The sequence below is a fragment of the Mustela nivalis genome, assembly GCF_964662115.1.
Source record: "Mustela nivalis genome assembly, chromosome: 1".
NCBI lineage: Eukaryota > Metazoa > Chordata > Mammalia > Carnivora > Mustelidae > Mustela > Mustela nivalis.
In genome coordinates this window covers 193,973,885-193,996,849 of record NC_139020.1, presented here as the reverse complement: position 1 = coordinate 193,996,849, position 22,965 = coordinate 193,973,885, and the positions used below count along the sequence as shown (strand labels likewise).

General features: G+C 48.3%; 1 protein-coding gene across 18 annotated transcripts in view; it reads left to right on the top strand.

The window, feature by feature from the left end:
* The window catches only part of CACNA1D (calcium voltage-gated channel subunit alpha1 D), a 296,054-nt gene that overhangs the window by 5,194 nt on the left and 267,895 nt on the right, over window positions 1–22,965 (top strand). For all 18 annotated transcript variants that reach the window (XM_082742639.1, XM_082742638.1, XM_082742630.1 and 15 more), the window contains exon 3: window positions 1,358–1,463. In XM_082742639.1, coding sequence (XP_082598765.1) covers window positions 1,358–1,463 — 106 coding nt within the window. The remainder of the gene's footprint in view (window positions 1–1,357; window positions 1,464–22,965) is intronic.

Below are 22,965 nucleotides of genomic sequence, written 5' to 3'. Positions count from 1 at the left end.
ACTGTCTTGAGGTTGGATCCTTGGATAAGAGATTTTGTAATACTAGAAGAGGTAAAAGAATAAATATGAATGAAAGCTAATTGGCTTTAAAAATAAACCCATCAAAATTAGTAAGAAAAGAAAGTCATTCGTTGTCCTTATTTCAATGAGTGTCGAAACACTTTAAAGGGGTGATTTTTCATAAGACTCAGGGTATCCACAGGGAGGTAGTGGGCCTTTGTTTCCTTCAGCATTTTTGGATTTCCCAGAAGGGTATCAGGATGAATGGAGAAGGCTCTGTTCACATCCTCAAAGCTTTAATACTTGGAGATGTTTAGTATCAGTGGCTTTGCCTTTTGTGAGTGAGGTTATGGCAGAAACACTTATAAAATCAAGCCATTCCCCCACCCCACCCCCCAAAGTTGCAGATTATGTTGGTGCTGAGAAACCTTGCATTCGGAAAGCCTGAAAGCCAAAAGAAGAAAGACCGTCATTTTGGCAGAAGTCAAATTTTGCATTGCCAGTTTTGACAATGTCTCTTAATAACACCAGAATGTTGAAGCAAGTATCTGTTGCAAGCTGATTTCAAAGTGATTTCTTCCAGACAGACCCCCGAGATTTAGAATTGTTCAATTGTACTTTCAGAGTGTCTGGTGCTGATTTCTTATGGCTTTTTATTTAATTTGTTTATAAATTGAATGCAGTAACAGCTCATTAGAAACCAAGCTCCAGTCCAGCTGTAATCCGAAACAGTGATAGGCATTGATTAGTAAAGGAAGCAGAGGGGGAGCTGGAGCCTGGCTGCTTGTCACAGTGTCTGAGGTATTGGAACATGCCACGAGACGGTCACAGGTAGAGTGCAGAAAGTTCTGGTGCCTTGGCCTGCCCCGGTCCAGACAGGAGACTGACCCAGCCAAGAATAGCCCCCGAGAAAATGGCTTTAACACATGGAAGCAAGGATTTGTGGAAGAGATTTGTCTCATGGGGACTTCCCTTTGTGTCTACGGCACCAGGAATGTAGTGTTCTCAGGCCTTTGTCGCCTTTAAAACTCGAAGAAGCAGAAACATGTTTCATAGGGTGCTCTCACTGGATGTATGGGTAGGTTTCAATATAAAACGCACAGCAAAGAACGAGCGTGACATGGTCCTTGCAAGAGAAAGAAAGGACCCGAAAAAGTCATTCGATAGGAACATCTGCCAGATGACCACGGACGATGACATTTGCTGGAGACAGAGCGGGCACAACAGTGGGTCAAGAAAGGACTCGAGTGCGTAATTTTCGTTTCAAAAGTGATTCAAGAGTGGTGTGATCGAGAGTGTGATGGGAGAGATGGTTTGCGTTTGCATAAGACATATATGCCTTAACAACATTTTCCAGACCATTTGACATATTTATATTATTGGCTATTTTTGCCAATTGTGTGGCCTTAGCTATTTACATCCCATTCCCTGAAGATGATTCTAATTCAACAAATCATAACTTGGTAAGTGTCCTTAGAGTTCCTGCTTGTCCTGATATGCGGTTTTCATTGGCCTCTCTACTTAAACTGGCAGCTGGCTTTCTGGGTGGTGGAAGTTTACAGCTATGCCTGTGATATTTCCTGGAGCTTTGCAACAGGGGGTTTGTTTGTGGGTTTTTTTTTTTTTCCTTCTGACCTGTATTCTCAAATTTATACTGAATGAAAGTGTTTAAAATCATGAATCTTGCATAAATAGATGTGGCACTTTTTTATGGAAGAGGTTTGTAGCAGATTTTAAATAACTTTTCTCTCTGCATAGGCTTTTGCTGTCTACCATTCTTTTCCAGATAATATTAGCTCCTTTTGTTTTTGTTTTTGTTTTAAATCCAGTGTTTATTTGAGAGTGATGGGTATTTTGTTTGGTCAATTTTTCTGGTAAGTAGAGAATTATCGTAGATTTTGTACATGAACTATTCATTTTTAGAGCATCAGAATACTATAGAATGACTAGATCTACGTTGGAACATAATTTGGAGAATACAGTGTAGTGTTGCATTAGGAGGATCCTATGAAGATACATTTTATTCCAGGATAAAATGATTCTAGGGTTAAATAAATTGGGATACTTCCACATACTTTATTGCCCTCTTAAAGATTTATAGTGCACATAAGCTCAGTAAGAGCTCCGGGAAGGTCTGTAGTTAAAAAACTGGTTTCATTTTGTTTAACTCAGCTAGTCTCTAAAAGTAATTGGTCATGGATTCTTCAAACAGTTTTTTGGCAGACCACATCACGGAACCATTGCTTCATGAAACTTCCTTTGGGAAAGGTTAATGTAGTTAAAAAAAAAAAAAAAAAAAAAGACAGAAATTAAAAAAAAAGAAAAGAAAAGAAAAAAAAAAGCCCGAAGGAGCCCCCGAGTTGGGACTAGGAGCTTGTCCCACTGGGCTGGGACAACTAGCTGTGTTTTGGGGGGGCATTTCCTCAATCCTTTCCACATTGCTGTTCAGCCACTTGTCAGGGGGTTCTGGATGAGGTGATCACTGGGATTGTATTTGCTTCTGACATTCTGTAATCTTTTCTTGATGATTCAGAAGCCATGTCGGGATTTTTCTGGAGTGGCTGCATCCTCCTTGGGGGGGGGGGCTCTGTGCAGAAAGGCAGGTGGAGGAGGGGGCTGGTGCTGGGTAACAGGGAGCTCTCTTTCTTGTTTTGCTCTTTTAGCTAGATTCGTTTCTGGTTTTCCATGTTGCAGCTGTATTGGAGTAAGGCGGCTGTGTGTAACAGAGTGAGTGGTAAAAAGGCAGAGCCGGGGCTTATGGGGGGACTGCTGGGTTCTGAAGATACAGAAAGGATGCTCTTGTGATTTTATTGATTTGATTTGATTTTTTAAAGATTTTCCTTAGTTGTCAGAGAGAGAGAGAGAGAGAGAGGGAGAGAGGATAAGTAGGGAGAGTGGCAGGCAGAGGGAGAGGGAGAAGCAGGCCCCCTGCTGAGCAAGGAGCCCAGTGCTGGACTCCATCCAAGGACCCCAGGACCATCACCCAAGCCAAAGGCAGACGCTCAACCAACTGAGCCATCCAGCCATCCCTGCTCTTGTGATTTTAGCTTTAATCATGTGTACACAGGATTTCACGTTACACTTAAAACGTTGTGGCCTATGTTAGGTGTAACATGAGGTCTGTTCATATTTGGGCTTTTGTAATCTGAATTCTAGAGCATGTAAAAAAAGTTTTGGGTATTGCTCCTGAAAAAAGTCAGCAGGAGTTGGATACGCATACACACATTTGCCGTGAGTGTGGGTTTCTGCTTTGCTGGGGGTGATTTGTGTGCTTTGCTCGTAGACGGGCGACATCAGATGATCCTTCTAAAGGAAGAGCAGAAGTGGCGGAGAGCCCCCATTGAAGGGGGTGGTTCATCAGAGGCGAGGCCACAGATGGTGTCAGCCTTGTTACCAAATTTAACAACGTGGATGGTGACCCAGTTTGTTGCTTTTTGTAGCTCAAGAGAACATGATTAAACAAACTTAGAAAATAAATACCTTTCAGAAAGGCCGATTAATTCAGATCAATGGAATAATTAATGGAGCTGCCTGCGTAAGCCAATTAATATTCTGATTTTTCCCAGGGAAATTCAGGGCACTGATATCTGCTGTCAGACCGTGTGGATTTCTCAGGGAATGAGTAAGGGAATAAAATAGAGGAAATGGATAAATCTCTCTCCTTCTCCCTTGCAATCCCTCCCCTGCGGATGCTTTCTTAACTGTTCTTACACAGTGGTATTTTAAGGGGTGGGGGGAGGGAGGCTCTGTATTCGTTTGGCAGGCCTTTCTAAAAACCAACATCTACTCCTTTGACCTCTTACTGTTCTGAAACTCTAGCATTTGAGTTTCTGTCTTGTTTCACTTGGATGGTCACATGGCTAGAGGAGTTTATTCTCTGCTCGACTCTTTAAATATTTCCTTTCCCACTGTGGGAAGGGAAGATCTTTGCGGATTTCCCCCTGACTCTCTGCAAGGTCACAGGCCGTGTCAGTGCTCCCACCAGGGAGCCGTTTTTTTTTTTTTTTTTTTTTTAATACATTTGACCCAATTTGTACCCAAGTGATTGCTTTATTTTTGGGATCTGTTGAGAGGCGGCTGAACGAAGCTTATTTTTCATCTGTAGTAAATACCTTCCAGTTAACGTGAATGGCAAATCAAAGGGCAAAGAGCGATACGGGTTGCAAAGCAGCACGCGTCAGGGAGCTGGTGGGTTTTTCCTTTGCGCCTTCGCTCTCTGGGTATGTTGAACCCTTAGAGCCAACTTTGTGCCGAGCTCTGTCTGCCTCTTAAGGTCATCTGTAGTGACACGATTACTTCTGTCGGGTGAGAAAGGTGACCAGTGTGTGTTTGGTCTGGCTTGCTTGTAACTGAGCCAGCTTTGGGCATCTGGAGACTGCCTTGGGGGCAGCAAGTTTTCCCAGGGTTAGGTCTCCTCATCGTCGTCGTCTTCTGCTTTTTTTTTTTTTTTTTTTTTGGTTAAAATATAAACAGTCTCAAGTTTCTAGGCAGTTTCATTTGTGGACTTGCAGGGACTCGCGGAGGTTGAAGCCATGGAAACGGTACGACTGAGTTCCCACAGTGAGATGCTTTTTGGCTCCGTCTGTCGCGCTAGCTCCCCAGTTCCACTTACTGAAAGTGTGTATCACTTATTTAATTTCTTCTTAGCCCGGGGTGGGGAGCAGGGCGAGCTCTGCCTTCCCGAGTGTCAGAGCGGGGCTGCTTATAATACTGTGCGCCTCACTGTGTCGAAGAACTCCCTGCTTTGCTTCCCAGACTTCAGTTTCTCAAGGGCGATGGTGCGGTACCCTCTGGAGTGCTCAGTTGCCTCAGATTAGTAGGACTGTCCCACCTCTGGGTGCTCATCTGCCAATTCAGGCCTCCCCTGATGTCTGCTAATGACACCAGCCACAGAGGGCAAGACCTCTCTGCCGCTTCATCAGGCATAGTGGCTCTGACCAGGGGCTCAGCAAATGCTCCTTTAATTCAGTGGGAGGTTTTACCAAGTCTTTGACCCCTTTCCCATCCCCTTCCTCATCTTGTTGCGGCCTGTTTTTTGTTTTTGTTTTTGTTTTTCTTGAGCCCCTTGATGTTTTGCCTTTACAGACCCCTTCGCATCTTACTCCTCCTGCTTAGCCATGCCCCCGTTGCCGTGACCAGGCCCTCCTGGGCTGTATGAGCTTTCTGAGTCCCTCCTTCCCAGAGCAGCAGCCCCCCCCCCCACCCCCCATTGGCTCACCTGTAGTCCCTAAACACTCCTTCTATGTGCTCGCCCACCTTCTGGCCTCTTCTCCACCTGCAGTGCCTCTTCCGCTCCGGCCCCTGGAGGAGTTCAGGAATCCTCTCCAACAACGTCTCTTCCATGAGAGCTTTTCCCACTGTGATCGGAAGTAACACTCTTCTCTGAGCCTCTCTCATGGCAGTTCACGTACAAAGTACCCGATGTTTTCGGTCTTTATATGCATGTCTTATCTCTGTCTTACTAAGCATCTTCAGAATACAGTTCTTAAGTGAGTCATTTTGGGATCCCGGACAGTGCCTGGCCCCGGGGGTACCAAGTAGCTGTTCAGTAAACACGGGTAGTTAGTTGCTGTGGCTGCCCTGAGAAGCACCTCACTCATTCTTTCCTCTGAGCTGTATTTGGGATTTCCTTGGGTGGCAGGTCCTTCTGGGGACTCCTTGGAGGTCCTTAGCCAGGAGTGGGCGGGACGTGGTGAGCGCTTGTTCCTGAAAAGCTTAGGGTCTCGTGACTCTGCTTCTTGAGAGCCTCTGGCTGAAGGAACCCTGGGAGCCAAGGTGTCAGGGCTGAGCCGTCTAGCACATTTTGTGCTCAGAGTAGCAGAGTGGTGGGAACGCCTCTGACCAGCCATAATGGCCGTGGACTCCTGGCAGTGGGACCATTGTAAGATGCCTTACACCGGCTGGGAATGTTGTGGGACGGTGCTAGAGAGATGGTGATCTCTCTTCCATGGCTGAGGTCCCAGTGCACAGTGTTTCCTGGGCTTAGCAATCGAGCTCATTGGATCTGTATGGTCCTGTGGGTTAGGATCTTTACAGTTTTTGCACCTAGGGGGATTTCCTGAAATACGGTTTCATAACTTGGTTTGTTGGGCTTAGCCTGTAAGGTGGGTTTTAGGTCTGTACTTTCCACACACCATGTATTTGCTCGTCGTCTTTCTGTTTGAACCGTGCGCTCTTTTTTCTGCACGACAAGATTCTGTCTGTTCCAGCTCAGCTTCCTCCGAGCCTCACCCACTCCTGCCTCCCACCCCACCTGCCTGAGTTTAAGTACTGGCTCTCCCTCTGCCCTCCAATGAGCTCGGTTAACTCTCCTCTTTATGGACGTTTGCTGCTTTCCGCCTCTTTTTATAACAGCTCCGGGGCGTGGCTAGGTGGGTGGCGGTTCTGCACATGCGCTCTGGGGTCCACTGGTTGCTGCTTCGGCTCATTAGCTAAGTGACTTGGGGTGAAACTGGGGTATGACTTCCTAGAAACAGAGGCTGGCGTCTGATTAGTCTTGTAGTGTTGGAAACTAGCCCTGTGCCTGGTGCACAGGAGGCACTGGGAAATGTGTGTGGAATGACGGAATAAATACATGAATGGATGTCCAAGGGCTTTGTGGTATGTCCTTATGGATCAGTAGTTAATTTTCAACAATTGGCTAATGATTAATGGTTGCCTGAGAGGCTGACTTTTGTTGTCTGATATTAATGAGAATCCCAGGAAACACCTGTCAGAGTTTGCCTCTAATTTCAGGATCGAGTCTTTCTTGGCAAATTTAACTCTTATATCTGAAGCAGGAAGAAAGGGAAGTCCTTGTTGATACTTTTCAAATCCCTAGGTCGTAAGCTGGCTTCTGTGTTCCGTGTTGTGTGTGCCCTGTCTGTGCATGTGAGCATCACAGTTCAGGAAGGAAGATGACCAGAGTAGGTAGACTTGTGTAGTAGGGCGTTACCCAGCGGTGGTTTCCTAATCATAAAACGTGTGCCAGTTTATGTGCTGCACAAAACAAATCACATGTCTTTTCCAGTGTTAACCTCATTTTGACAAAGAGCAAGTTACTGGGCCCCATCTTTTACTGAACGCACTTTGGTTGGGTGTTGACAGTTTTTCAGAGACCAAATCCAGCTCTTAAAGAATTCAGATCTACTACTATTAATGTTCCTTAAGAATTTCAAAAGGGTCCCCAGTCTTTCAGTTGCTTTGCCATAAAAGTGAATCTCACTGTTGTATAGTCATACCTTGAACACTGGAACTTCCTCGCTCAGACCCTTTAAAAATGAGCTGGTTGCTGTTTGTAGAGTATAGATATTTGGACATGTTGGGGGATTAGCCAGCCCTTATAGGGTTATGGGGTGCAGAAACACAACTCAGATGGGCTTAGTTGAAAAAAAAAATGTGTATGGGTGAGTTTGTGTGATTATTAACGTAGCTAACTGAAAAGTCCAAGGGGTAGAAATTCTATCAGAGACAGCTGGAAAGGGGGCTTCCAAGAGGGTATCAGGATGCCACCCTGCACCCCGGCTGTACCCGGCACCACAGCTGGCAGAGTCCAGCCAGCTCGCAGTGGGTCTGCCTCTCCGTGTCTGAAGTGTGCGTCCCCCTTAGCCCATCTGGGGGAGGGTCTGTGGGGAGACGTATTCCTTCCTTAACCTCAGCTCAGTATTCTAAAAATGATTATGTGAGAAACAAGAAACCCCTGTGGCAGATTTGTGGGTAGTTTCTTTCTTTCTTTCTTTCTTTTTGAACTTTCCCATCAGAATTTAATTTTTAACTGTCTGCAAAATATGAGAAGTTCCAGAATCAGCAGGGGCAATTTGCCCAGCACTGGAGGTCCTTATGTCTCGTTAAATACTGGTGGTGGTGCTTGGGATCCAGAACAGACCCCCAGTAGCTCCTCCCCTAAGAAGGTCCCTAAAGAAATTGTGGACGTTTTGGAACCGTGGTGCTTGAGCTCTGGGGAAGGGCCTCATGAGTTGATACTGCTGCTTGGATGCCGTGCCAAGGGAGGGGGTGCTGGTGGGTGTCCTTGTGGGTGGGGTGGGGATGGGGGTGGGAGATTGGCAGGTCATCCAGGAATTAGATGTTAACCTTTCTGCTTCTGCCTCCTACTGTGCTCAGACTCCAGGGGGGGCTCTCTGCCAGCAACAGCACAGGGTATGTCCCCTGAGTCCCATTCTGCCCACGTGAGGAAAGTGGCAGAAGATTTCTTCTCTTTTTCGTTCATGTGGGATTGGAGTTCTTGCAGTTGGGGTGCTTGGGGACAGTCCGGCTGTGTGGCTGGGCAGGCAAAGCTGGTCATGCCTGGTGGGGAGGACACAGTGAGCAAAGCTGAAGGTTGGGGCTAAAGGAGGAATTGTGTGAGGTGACTAACCCTCTGTGTGTGTGTGTGTGTGTGTGTGTGTGTGTGTGTGTTGTTGGTGGTGGGGGGGGGAGATGTGTGTGGGTGTATAGATGGTTGGGTGTTTTTGACACACACCTTGAAGAGTGAAGCCTTCTGGTGATTTTCACTAAGCAGGCCCCCAGACACTGCTCAGATTGGGGAAAATGGCTTTCTTCTCCTGAACCTCCAAGCAGTGCTCTCTGCCAGTGTTTTTTATCCTTCTCCCTATTGGCTGAGTGGCAGTTCTAGAAATCACAGGACATCTGTTGAAATTATTGAATGAGTGACCTTGAGGGGCAGGCTGGAGGGAATTGGGAGGCTGACCTGAGGGAGGAAAGGCAGGCTGCTGGCTGCTCAGGGAAAATGAAGCTGGCTGGGGGACCCAGCCAGGGAAGTGGGGAGGGGTCTCGAAGCAGGCTGGGTGGAAGGCTCCCACCTTTCCCTGCCTCCTGTGACCACAGGGAAGCCTGGCACAGCGTGCTCACAGGTAATTTTTGTAGAGCTGTACAGACCCTGGTTTATGAGGCAGGAAGTCAAGGCACCATCATTCAACAGATATTTTATTGAGACTTGCTCTGCAGGGCACACCAGGTTCCTGTGTCCCTGACTGGTGTAGCCGCTGTGGCTCACTGTGCCCAGGAAAACCCACCACACGGGTTTGGAGAACAGCCTTCTTTGTTTTGTCATATCTTGCATTCTTAGAACCGGTCATCATTCGAGATTTGCAGATTTGCCCGAATGCATCCTTCCAGACAAGAAAACAATATCAAGTGACAGCCTGTTTTGGCCCCTCCAGCTCATTTTTAATCAGTCCTCAGTTTGGTGAGATCCTTTCAGAACTGCTTTTCACTGTGTCTGTGCCTGTGCACTTGGAAGTGTGTGTCTCTACAGTTGGGGTATTTGAAATTGTACACAAGTGGGAGCAGAACGCACGTGTTAAATAGCTTCGCTTCCCCCCACGTAATGTAGCTTGCAGACCTTTCCACGTCGGTATGTAGAGATCTAACAACTTCATGTTGGTGTAAAATATTCCCTGTGTGAACATGCCGTGGTTGACTGGTTCTCTTTCTGATGAGCCTTTAGGTTAGTTCCTGAAGTTTTGCTATTTCAACGAGTACCACATCAAATATCTTTGTATGAGCTTCTTCCTGCACACAAGGAAACATTCCTCTGGGTTAAGTACTTAGGAGTCAACTCTCTGGGCGGAGGACGGTGCGTTTTTAATTTCTTTACTGCCAATTCGCCCTCCCCTGAGCCTGTGTCGATTTAAATTCCCGCCCTCACATCTTGAGATCTGCTGTCATTTAACTCTGATGACCTCATGTGTTTTCTAGCTTCGGCTATGGGAAGGGAGACTTTGGGAGTAGGGTTCTGCCTTCTTGTTGGATGTCTGGTAGGCATCCAGAGCCTCTGCTTAGAGCAGAAAGTCCACAGCCCCTGAGCACGATTTCTAATTTCTTCCAAACCACAGATCCAGATGAAAGGCCCCAAAGCTTATCATTCTCCCCCATACTTTTAAGTCCTTTGCCACAGGTTTGGTGCTGTAGCGCTTTCAAGTGAAACATTCATTCTAGGCGGCTAATAGGTAAGAAAGTTCCTTACCCCCAAATGGATTCTTCGTTTTGGCTTATTTGCACGCTACCGTTTAAAGATGAGCACTGCCTTGGTGTTCCTTTCCACTGGGGAAGGAAAACATGTAACCTGCTATGTTTCTACCGTCCCATGTTCTTTGGTTATTAATTATTTTATTTTCATGCATATTAACATCTCGCTGTTATGATATTTATGATAGAGTTTATGTACCCCTCCTCCCTTCCTATGGCTTTGAGGAGGCTTAGGAAAGTGAAGTTGATGGGATATGGGGCAATGCAGAGTCTAGCTCAGTGGGTTAAAGCCTCTGCCTTCAGCTCGGGTCATGGTCCCAGGGTCCTGGGATCGAGCCCCGCATCGGGCCCTCTGTTCCAGCAGGGAGCCTGCTTCCTCCTCTCTCTCTGCCTGCCTCTCTGCCTCCTTGTGATCTCTGTCTGTCAAATAAATAAATAAAATCTTTAAAAACAAAAAACAAAAACAAAGTCGACTTGCCCCGGGGGCCTGAAGCTAACCGGTTGCTAACACCTGGGCACTGATCTGGCCTTTAGGAATTCCAGCAGGGGCGGGCCGCAGGAGGCACATCCTCACTTACAAGGCTTTTATCCTCTCAACAATGGGAAGCAGCTGCATTCATTCGGAGAAGCACTTTTTAGGAACCAGCTCCAAGGAGGAATGTGCAGCGTGGGTCCTTGTACAGAGTACACTGTCAGGCCTGGTGAGCCCTGTCGTCGCTGTGCTTTTGTTAGAGAATCAGAAACGCCCTGCGAGCAGATGGTCTCAGGATTTGTAGTTTCTAAAGGGGGACGTTTTAAAGGGGGAACGTGAGGAAGGCGATTCTGGGTTCTAGGAGAGCTTGGCTTTTCGATTATATAAATTACTATAGGAGTAAAGCTGGGAAGCCCAAAAAGCAGTTGAACACAGCTATCGTGAAATCATGCATAAAGTGCTTTTTTGAGCGTTTATTATGTGTAAAATAGAGGCCATTAAACACATTTGCTTCCTGTCTTGTTTAAGTCAGAATATAAAAGGATACTATGAATTAGCGCAGAGAACCCCTCCAAGCCCCTTGTGCTGGAAGAGATGTGGTTTTATTATTTTACTCTGACATGAAGTGAGGAAGTGACCAACATGTTTTTTAAAAAGACATCCTTGAGTGCTCTTCGGTAAATAGATAACAATGGGGCATAATGACTGTTTATATTTAAATGACTGCTTTTAAATGGTACAAAACCAGCCATTAATTAGCCCTGTTAGTCCTTTTTTTTTTTTTCATGATAATGCAAAAATGAATTCCTCTTCCGGCTTTCACAAATTCTGAATTGTTGAAATATAAATGAATAGTGAATCTATCTAAAGCTCTTTTTGGAGGTTTTATCAGGAGGGAATGAAATGAAAACATCTACAGTTCTGAATTAAGATTCCTGGAAGTAGTGACAGCCAGCAGGAATTCGTTAAGAGGTGGGTGGTGGAGAGGTCTTTTTCTAGAAGGACACACGGGGTGGGGCTAGTGCGGTCAGGTTAGAGAAGGCTCTGCCCTGTGTTCCTTTGGCCAGCGGTGAAGCTCGCTGACAGGAGGAAAACCGCGTGGGGCAGCCATCGGTAGGTTAGATGGCCTGTTCTCATTTACCGGAGTGGTGCTGGTCGTGAGTCGCAGACTGGTGGAGGTGGGGATGGAAAAGGGTCCCCGAAACCTGCAGATGGATGTGTTCCTTTCAGATGCAGCAGCTGACTTGCCCAGGGTCCCCTGGTGACAGAGGAACCAAGCCGGGACCCAGGCCCAGTCTCCTGTCTCCCCCCATGCCCTCCAGTTACAGCTGTGACTCCGGGGGGGGGGGGGGAAGCCTGGCACTTCCCCTCTGGACAGGGCAGGGTCTGAGACTACCAGGGCCAGTTGGGACAGCCGGAACATCAGACGACAGAAGAACGCCTCTTCATAGCATGGCGGACATTCAGGCAGTGGACGTCTCATTCTCTCCTCGATTTTTATTTTATTTTTATCTTCCCAGAGAGAGTTTTGATCACTCCTTCCCCCGTTTTACTTTGGAAACTCTTCTCGTTCTTCATGCACACCCAACATGCAGGAATCATTTGCCCATACTTAGCCACAGTATTTTACGGAACGGGTCAGGGGAGGGCTGTGGGGAGAGCAGGAGAGCACCAGCGGTTCCTCTGTTTCCTGGTTCTCATGTGGGTCATATTCCCTGCCTTTTGACAGTCACTGGAGGCATGGAGACCGTTGCCTTTGTGACTAGCTCATGGCTGACATCTCCTGAGCTAGGGGGCTCTGTATACATAGTAGCCTTTCATTTTTATTTAATCTTTGCCATAAACACCTAAGAATCCTCACTGTCCAGGTGAGGAGAAAAGGCTCATTCTGAGTGGCTAAATTGCTTCCCTGAGGCTACAAGGCCTTGGAATCAATCTGCAGGGCCAAGGGTTCACAGCTGGGCTTCCTGACTTAAGCGCCCACCCCCCCTTGACGGGGCTGTGAGGGGACGCCAAGGCTCATGGCTGACGCCATTTTAATCCTGAGGAGAGGAGGGTGAAGCCAAGGGGCAGAGTGGTGTCAGAATATCAAGGTGGGTTTTTGGGGCCGGTGCCCCATTCACGATTTTGGTTGGGGTTTGGAGCCTGGGTTTGGGGGTGCTGGCAGAGAAACTTTTCATGCCCACTGCCCAGAGGCATTTCCAGGTGGGTGTGGGGGCTAGAGAGAGTCAGGGGGATGGAGGTTTTTACGCACCCCATAGCCCTTCGCTAACCTGAATCACCCGGTTAAAATGGGAATGAGTAGGGAAGTTCAAGTTTGGGTACGAAGTAGATTTGATGGCATTTTAATTCCTGAAAAGCGTGACCTACTAGTGGAAAGTGTGGGAAAACTTGGGTGGTGTGGTCAGAGGTTTGTGCTGAGTTCTGTCCTGCTGGAGAATGAAGTAGTTAGGCTTATGGGTTCTCAAGGCAGGCCGGGTTGAGTCTCCAGCGTTGCTGTCCACTGCCTGTGACCAGCAAGCTGCTTTTTCTCACCAACTTTGTGCCTTTTTGGTAAAAGGGGAAATAAGGTGGCTAGAGGCGGGTTAGTTCAGATCCTGGCTCCTAGGAAGCATGGAGTCACTGTGAGTTGTCACTCTGTGAGCCACAGTGACCTGTCTTTAAGCCTCTGTACAGCCATGTGACGTAGAGATGGCTGCCCTCAGCCTTAGAGCTGAAGGAAGAAGCCGCGGCTTGCAAAGACAGACCCATTTGCTCCTGACCCAGTGACGGTGTGGCAGAACGGGGATTGGGTGAGCCATACCCGAAAAGTTCCCTGGGTGGTTTGCTGGGTTGGCGGTTCGCTCTCCAAAGCCACTCTGTGGGAGGTGGATTCACCAGACTGACCCAGCCCAAGACTGTAGTGGTCCTGGAAGATGTTGGGTGGCCCTGGTGAGGAAGTCCCTGGAAGTTAGCCTCCCTGAAAGAAGTTAGCCGGAGAAAGACCTAGGCCAGCACCATACCCCACCTTTGCATAGACAATAGGAAAGGGTTGCTTCTTTCCCTGGGAATGCCAAGGAAAGAGAAGGGTCTGGTTTAATGGTCAGGATCTGATTGTACCACAGCTGGGAAGACTGAAGCCTACCTCTACACACTGAGTCATCTTGAAGCAGGGTAGAAAAGTCCAGAGCTCAACACCCTGCCATGAGGCTTGGGGGTGTCACCACAGACTGTTTTCTCCTCTAACTAGGAATCTGCTTACCAGCTGTGTCTTATTCCTGGTTGGCCCCGGTGGGAGACCCTTGACCATCTCTTGATTTAATTGTTACTTAGAAGAGAAAAGAAAACAAGGTCTAAGTAGCAAAGCAGGTGTCGAGAGTTCTGGCCTGACTGCCATGGCTCAGACAGGAAGATTGGGTGATGTCTAGAGTTGGAATAATGGCCATCGCTAGTGCCCTGGAGGTGCTCCTGTCAGGGCCTTTGATTCCACACTCCTGGTGAGTACTGCTCCCCGGTTACAGGGCAAGGAGCCTTGCTGGGGCAGAGAGGGCGGGAGATCTGACAGCCAGGCAGTGGCAGAGGGAGGATGCAGACCCCTCTGGCTGTGATCCTGGGCCGCAGGAGTCCTCCCTGCTCCTCACTTGGGTGGGAGACTGAGGCCTCCAGTTGGGGCAGGACTTGCCGGCACTGAGGCTCTCTAGAACCCTGGCTGTCTGTGGCTCTTTGCCATGTGGTTCCTGGCCTCCGTTTCCTCACCTGGGACATGGGACAAGTGAGGTGATACTTGCCTTATGTTGACAGAATGAAAACGTGACTTTGGCAAGGGAGCCCTCTGAACCCCAGATGCTGCACTGTTCACTTCCTTCTGCCTCGGGCCTCACTTGCTCGCGCTTTGGGGCACGCCCTGATCTGCCTCCCCACCCTCCCATCCTGGGTCTCTTTCTGAGAGCAGAGGCTTGAGAGGACTGAGATCGACTTGGGTTCCAGGTTTCTGCTTGCTGGCTTTGTTTGTTTGTTTGTTTAAATTTTATTTATTTGACAGAGATGACAAGTAGGCAGAGAGGCAGGCAGAGACAGAGAGGAGAAAGCAGGCTCCCTGCTGAGCAGAGAGCCCGATGTGGGGCTCGATCCCAGGACCCTGGGATCATGACCTGAGCCGAAGGCTGAGGCTTTAACCCACTGAGCCACACAGGCGCCCCTGCTTGCTGGCTTTGTGATTGAACATTGTACTTCCCCCCTCCCTTGTTCTTGGACATGGGGATGGTCGTACCCTTCCCTTGTGGAGCATGGGGTCTTTGTGAGGAGGCCGTAGAAGAACACGAGGGTGAGCTGCAGGTTACCAGAGACCTTGTTCACTTATGAATGCTCGCAAGGCGGGGGGGCTCTCACTTTCCAGTGAAGTTCAAGGGTCAGCAGTGTCTGAGCGTGGGGGGACCTTCTGAATTCCCCTGCAGGAGTGCTGCGGGGGGGGGGGCTGTGGGGGTTAAACCCCACTGACAAGCCACGCCTGCTCAATCCCTGTGCTCTCTTGTGAGCGCTGCTCTCTTGGCCCTTGGGGCCCAGTGCATGGTGGTGGGAGGAGGGCCATGCCTTTGCCTGTTCTTCAGCGAGGGGCTGGTCACGGCTCCTAGCATGGGGCTCGCTGGCAGCTGACCGAGAGTTGGGGAACGAGAGAGGTGTGGGGGGCCTGGTTGGGGCAGCGGAGCATGCGGCGCTGTGGAGCGGCCTTGGCCAAGCTTGCCGACGTGCTGAGGTCAGCATTTTCAGCAGCTGGGAGCCTGTGTTGATAGTCCTCCGTGACTGGAAGCAGAAAGAGCGAGTATGGCCTGGGGGTTCCGAGGTTGGTATTTGTGGCCACACTGATGTTTCCGAGCACAGCGTTTTGCCATCTGGGTAGGGAGCCCATAGGGCCGGTGCCTCGTACTTTGGACCCTTTGATTTCTGGCACTGGGCTAGGCATTTTGGACCTGTTTGGTCTGTTCTTCACCAACCAGTTGGGCCACTAGGACTGGCACTTCTGTTGTGCAGATAAGGCAAATCAAGCTCAGAGGGGTTCATGGAATTACTACAAGCTCCTGAGATTATAAACCCATCCCAGGTCACTCTGCACAGCTTCAGGGCTGTGCCCCGTGGTGTGTCTGAGGCATGGCATGGGAAGAATGCTGAATTTGGAGGCAACTGAAGTAGCCCTGGGCTCATGCTCTCTGTGTGATCCCTGCTTTCCTCCCTGGTCATAAAGTAGGGCGTGAAAGCTCAGCAGGACGCCTGTGAAAGTGTTCTGTAGCTTGGAAAGCAGTGCACACCTGTAGAGCGATACCCTTCTTATCTGCCGAGGGACTCCAAGGAGAGGACCCCGCTTCACCTTCCCTTGGATCCCATTAAAAGTCAGTGCAAGGCTGAGTCCCAGATCCACTCTTGTCTCCCCGTGATGCCAGTGCCCCATGGGGCCCCCCCCATGGAAGAAAAGTCACCCCCGCCAGTGCAGCCGCGGTGATGGTACTGGGGATGCTGGGGAGAGGCTTGAGCTGTGGGCAGAGAACAAAACCTATCAGATCTAAGCTCCAGGGACCAACCCCCACGCTTCACGATTTTCAAAGACCAGCTGTTATTTGAAGTCCTGACTGTTCCTTGAGCTCCTTGAGAGTAGTGGAATTCATCGTGCTGTGCTCGTGAAACGCAAGCCACAAACGATTTTGCCTGGTAACGGATAGGCTTGTGACCCAGCCAGCCCTGGAGGCAAGCAAACGGATCTCCTGGTTCCTCCTGTGAATAGAGCCTCATTAATAGCCTCTCTTCACTCTGTTCCTAGATCTCTCTTCCCTGGCCTGTGATGAAAAACTGAAATGCTGAGGGTAGTCCCTGCCGGCAGCTGGGTGGCCGTCCGAGGCTGGGGGTTCTGCTATGTGGGTCCTGACGTGTTCCCGTGCTTGCAGTGTGCTAAAGCTGGAGGCGTGTTCTTTGTGGAAGTTGGAGACCAGCACCTGGGGTGGAAGCAACCGGGTGCTCTGAACCACAGACTTGCTTGCGTTTGACCTTGTGCTGTTCTCTGACCTCTAACAAGAGCGTGAAAAGGCAGGGACCCAGCCTGGCCTGGGTCTTCTCCTCCACCTCCAGGCCTGGGGCAGCTTGGTAAATGATTGATTACTTAATGAAGCATCACTGTGTCTACAGGAGGCACCCCCAGGCTGGTTTAATTGCTGTGACTATTTTCCTAACCCAGGCCTGATGGTGTCTCTTTCCAACCTGGGAGCAGGACAGAGCATGTAGGTGTGCCTGACTGACACCCCCACCCCCTTTGGTAGACTGATTGCTTAATGAAAATATCAGAACTTACTCAAAAAGACAGTATCCCCACCCCCCAAAGTCCTTAGTCTCAGGACTGCATCCTCATCCCGGTGATGCTGGAATGCTTGTCTTCAGAATTACTCCCGGAGCTAGTTTCTGCTTTTCATTTTGCCTCGCTTCTGGTGAAAAATGGGGTGACGGGGGTTGATCACTGACCTTATTCCCAGCCTTTTCTTAAAGGTTATTCGTAAGAAAAATCCCACCGACCTCAACCCAGTTTTCGTATCTTTGAGGATCTTGGAAGGTGAGAGGAAGGTCGTGGACTTCGAAGAGGGTCAGACAGTAGCATTTTGGAAATGTTCTGAGGAATGGCCGTATTACCAAAATTAGGTGTCCTGCTTCCCAAGCTTACTACTTAGAAGGGAATGCCACTTATTTACATGACTCTGGTGTGCTTATTAAACTGAACAGCCTCACTGCTTTAGTCCTACTTCTTCTAAGTCTGCAGTCTCTCCATCTGCTAGACTTTCTTCTCATGCCAAGAATTCTTCCACCTAGGCTCTGCTCTTTTTGCCCCTGGCCCCAGGAAAAGGGTCAAGTGAGATCTTTCACTCCCCACAGAGTCTGGTTCTTAAAGACCACCCCCCCCCCAATCCCAGGCAAGGCACATTTTCATGTCACCCCAGGGTCTGGGGACTCTGCCATGGGGTTCTGGGGGGTTATGATCGGGGTCCTTAGGAAGAGATATAATGAATGACCGTTCACAGCTGTCATTCAGGGGCTCTACCCAAGCAGACAGAATTCAAGGGCAGAACTGAGACAGAATTCAAGAACCAGCCAAGGGCTCCTTGGGCTGGACTATGAAGAAGACGTAAGTTCCTGGATTTCTTTCTTCTTGCCTTTAAAAAAAAAAATGTACTTTTGATACAAGTTAAGTTAAACATTTTAATCTTAGCAGCAGCAAAGAGTTCCACTCTAGCTGCCTGTGAAACTGTGCGAGACAACAAAGGAAGCTTTAAAAATAGTCTCCTTGTTTGTAAGAGGAGCTTCTTTGACTTAAGTCCGTGCCCTGTGGCTGGGTTCCCAAGACTGCTCACTGGCCTGTGGCATAGGGACTGGTGGGGGGGGGGTGGCAATAAATACCAGGACTGGTCTCTGCTAAGTAGATATTTGCATGTCTCTGCCTGTAGAAACTTTATAATTTGCATACCATACAATCTACTGTTTTAAATTATATAATTCAGGGGATTTTACTATATTTGCAGTGGTGAAACCATCATCAAAATGAACTTTAGAACCTTTCATTAGCCCGTAAAGAAACCCCACACTTGTTAGCTATCACTCCCTGTCTCCCTCGAACCCTTACTTCGCCAGCCCCAGACAACCACTAAGCTACTGTCTGTCTCTGTGGGTTTTCCTAGTTGAGACATTTTATATAAATTGTTTCATCTACCATCTCTCTACAAAAACTTAGTTTATTCTCCAGGTTCTTCTATATTTTATCTCATTTAGAAATAGCATGCATTATTATACTTGAGTTGTAGGAGTTCTTTATATATTCTGGATACTAGTCCCTTGTCAGATACAGGATTTGCAAACATTTCTCCCTTTCTGTGGGCTGTCTCTTTATTTACTTGGTGGTGTCCTTTGAGGACAAAAGTTCTTAATTTTGATGAAGTGGCCTGCACATTCTTAGAATCTTAGGGCTGAAGAAGGCCTTTGAGGTTGCCTGTTCTGCTCCTTTGCCATAGTGATTGGAGGCTCTGTGGCTCAGAGAGAAGGGGTCTTCCTCAAGGTCACAGGCCAAGTTTCATCTCCTGATTTTCACTTCCATGTATCCTCCATTTCTACTCCTATTTTTTCTGAAGGTCGGAAGCTTAGTTTAGATGTGTTAGGTTTGTGGGGCAAGAGAGTTGGTAGCTTCCCTCTCCCTTGAAGCACAATGTCTCTTTGCTCATAGGTGGGACTGACATTAAGGTGCTTCTCCATGGTTCATTTGTGTGTCCCACCCTCCCCACCCTGACCCTGCCCAGCTTTACTGAGATATAACTGACACCGTTCCTTTATCTGTCCCATCAGAAATTTAGTCCTGTCTCAGAGGGTGTGCTATATGAGAGTTGCTTAGAGCAGTGCTCTTTGGAATGTACAAGTTGCATGTGGCTCTAAGAACGTGAGTTCATTACAATAGAATTTAAAATTCGGCTCCTCAGTCATGCAGACCGCATTTCCACTGTTCAGTATTCACATATGGCTAACATATTCGCACATACTGGGAGCATTTTTCTTTTTTTCTTTTTCTTTTTCCTTTTCCCCTTTCCTTCCTTTTCTTTCTCTTTTTCTTATTTCTTTTTGCTCTTCTTCCTCTCCTTCCTCTCTCTTTTCTTTTTCTTTTTTCCTTTTTCCTTCCTTTCTTCTCTTTTTTCTTTTTCTTTTCTTTCTTTAGGTGTATTTATTTGAGAGAGCAAACCAGCAACTGTGTGTGTGTGGGGTGGGGGGAGGTTTTTCTGGCCAACTCCCTGTTGCGTGCAGAGCCCACAGTGGGGCTCCATCTCAGGCCTCTAAGATAATGATTTGAACTGAAATCATGGGTTGGATGCTCAACAGACTGAGCATCCCGGGCGCCCCCCCCCCCCCCCCCGGAGCTTTTCTAGCCCTGCAGCAGATACTGTTGAGCAGCACTGGCCTGGAGAGGTTGAGGGTCCCCTGCCCACTGACCTTTTGTCCCTGCCCCTGACCCAGGCTGGCATCCTGGACTTGCAGCCATGATCTGTCTTCTCTGTGTGTTCTTCGTCCACCTGCCACTCAGACTACCTGCTTACAGGTTGCCTCTGGGCTTCTTGGTGAACCCCCTGTTCAGATCAGGTGGTTGTGGGCCCTGCTGGCAGAGACCCTTCTTTTCCGTAGTTTCTGGATTTGGTTGCCAGTAAAGAGTCTAGTGCCTTTCCTCACCTCCGCCAATAGACATGACTTGCAGAAATAGAGCTGAAAAGTGCTTAAAGGAGTCTGTGCCCTCAAGAAGTTAGTCCTAAGAGTGAATGAGTGAATCGATCTATTCTTGGACAGGGGGAAGAGGCTGAAGAATTTACAGGTTTGGTTCTTTTGGCTGCATTGGTTGGTGGACTTCAGATGTGTACTTTCCTGTAGAGGTTGTTGGTCTCAAGAATTTACAAGATTGTAAGGTGACGTGGAGGTGGGAGGTAGGAAGCATGGGAACCACGGTGTCCTGAGACGGTAACAAGACTGATTCTGGCTAGTCCTGCTTAGTGCTCTGGGGGGAGTGCCTGGAAACCTGAGGGCCATCCGAGGCCCTGATCCCAAGGTCATGAGGCCATACAATCTCGGAAGTGCTTTATGTGAAAAGATGGAAGACCTTGTGCTTGTACCAAATTGGAATATTAGTCCTAAAATGAGTGTCGGGAAGATCTTCAGGGAGAGAGGGAGTCACCCAGGCTCATACCAAGTTAGCGGTGGCAGAGTTGAGCGTAGACTCCAGGCCCTGTGGGACCTTGCCTCAGGCATGTTCCATGTGCTGTGCCGTGTCTCTTTATTGACATAAGGAAGAGGTACTTCAAACACACACACAAAGAAACCAAACAACTTCTTGGAGATATTGCGTGGGCTTAGACGTGGATTGACTTAACCCATGAGGTCCTAGGTCTTGCTGGAAGCTCTCCTTTGTCACTCTCATCACTAGAAAGTATTAAAAAACCTTTCAGTTAAGGTGAGGCCACCCAGGTCCTCATTCTGTCTCTCCAGCTTGTCTTCAGGATCTGTTTTCTGCAGGAACATCTGTCCTTGACCTCAAAGTGTTTGGAAGCAGACTTGTTATGGAACTCAGCCTGTCCGCCAGACTGAAGAGCCTTGAGAGCAAGGAGCACGTACTGTCTGTCATCCCTTGGGATGTCCCTTGCCTCGGGGACAGGCCCACCATGTTCATTTAGTGAATATATGTGGATGTTCTCTTTTTCAGGAAAAGTCCCCTTTTGATGGGCTTTGGATGTATGAGGCCCCTCCCTTCTCCCTGTGGTCCTGGATCTTTGTCCATTGTGATTTGGAAATCGTGACCAGGAGAAATGGGCTCATTTTTCTTTTCGCCGCAAGGAGAGCTGTCCATTTTGCCTCTGAACTTTATAAGAGCTAGAGGACTTCTATATTTGTGCTGAGAAAGGAAGGGTTATGTTTTGCTGAATTGGGCATTAAGTAGACCAATCCCAACAGGACATACTGGGAAGAAGTCCTAGAGCAGTGAGGGTCAAACAGGGAATTGTGGAAGGAATTCCATGCCGTAAACACAGAATCTCTTGCTTAACATTGGAACTTTTCTGCCTTTTCCTTCAACGGTGGAAGACCGTTCTTGTCAAAGACGAGCTTTATGACTGCTGTGCCAGCAAGTACAATTGCAAGATAAATTTATGCACCGGTTTAGCCCTAGCAATGCAGTTTACAAAAGATGGGACAAAAATCTTAAAAACAGGTTGAAATGTCTTAGGCTCAGCTGATAGGATTTTAGGTGAGTTATTAGGGACAGGGCTCTAGGGACAAGCTCATGCGACAGAGAGGTGAGCCAGGTCAGAGCACCTGTCTGCCTGGCCTTAGAAGTCCCTTTTTGGGTTCATCTAAATCAATTCCTTGTTCAGTTTTTACTAGAACCTGAGTTTCTCTGGTTGGAGCAGAGTAAGTTTTCAGGCTGAATTACTTGGACCATTGCCTGTGTTTTCTTTTTCACATAGCCTGTGGGTATCTGGCCTTTTCAGCCAAGGAAAATGGAAATGGTTCTAAACGCTCACTTGCGCCATGAATTTCAGCCGGGTATTAATTTGCTGCTTATTCCTTGCTTTTTGTGTCTTCTGAGAAGCAGTGAGGGGACCCTAGGGCGGGCTACAAGGATCCTTTGTGGGTGCTGCGGGGTTCTGGAGCTGGGGGGAGGGCAGGGAAAGCGGAACTGTGCCCTCCCACCGTGTTACCCACAGCACATCTCCCTACTCTCCTGTGTGCCCTCTTGTGTGTGCATATGTGTAAGGTTGCACTAAAGATCTCATTTGGAAAGTTTCCAGAACTCCCTATGTAGGGAATACAGGGCAGATTGCTCTGTGTCTTCCCCTCCCCTTACTCCGCAAGGAATCTGGGCTGAAAATTTAAGGCTTAGTTCTTGTTCCTTCCTCCTCCATGAGCTGCAAGACAGACTCAGTAGGAGGGTCTTGATTTTTTTGCCTCTAACTCATGGCTACTGCTTGGCTTTTCAGGGGCCTTAGAAGTAAGAAACTCGGTACCATCAGTGAGCGCAGGCCATATAATAAGTGATTTCTGTGTATTACAGAGATCTTAAAGTATTCAGCATTCCCCCAATTTTCTTAAAATATATAAAAGGGTTAGATCAGGGTGTGGACTCATTCCTTTCTTCTTTTATAACTGGTTCCTAAGGAGGAGAAGATCCAGGGATGAAGAGTAGTAGGCAGAAGGCTGTCTGACATGCGGCAGCTTTATGGATGGGAGTGGAAACACAGTGGGAATAAGCTAGAAGTGATGAATAAATGTTCAGTATACAGCTTTGCCCTGTCTTTGTTTTTTGTTGTTGTTTTCTGATTTTTGTTACTTTCTGCGTTGGGCATCACTTTTGCTCTGTAAAGCCCAGAGGTGACCTATTTAATTCCTATATTTGGACCTCTGCGTGTGCTGAGGGTCAGCGCAACTCACTGAACGTGAACAGGAGTGAGAAGTCCATGCCTGACCACAAAGCACTCACAGTTCAGAGGGGGAGCCGGTGTGTGTGTGTACGTACGTTCGTACGTACGTACTCCCTTGGTCACAAGTAATGAGCCCAAACCCCAGCACAGGCTGGGTTAAGTCCAAGAGGAATTGATTGGTTCCCATCACTGACCAGCCCAGAGATAAATCTGGAGTCTGCTCAGGGACCCAAATGTGGTCCTCAGCACCTGGTTTCTCTCTCCCCATCCTGCCTCCGCTTCCTGTGTGTTGACTCCATGTTCATGCATGCCTCCCCCTGGAACTGCAGAATGGCCGCCAGCACTCTCTGGGCCTGCATCTATCTACCTTTCTTCCAGCAAGAGCGTGTGAGCGTCTTGGTCCAGCCATACGGGACCAAGCCATTCCACTGGCCTGGGCTCCAATGTGTGCACATCTGGATTCCGTCACGTGGGCAGGGGCACACGAAACCCTTTAAGCCCTGGTCCTGTGCATTGTCCCTGAACCTAGTGGCACCAACTCTACCCTCAAACCCCAGGCTAAGAATGGAGAAAAAGCAC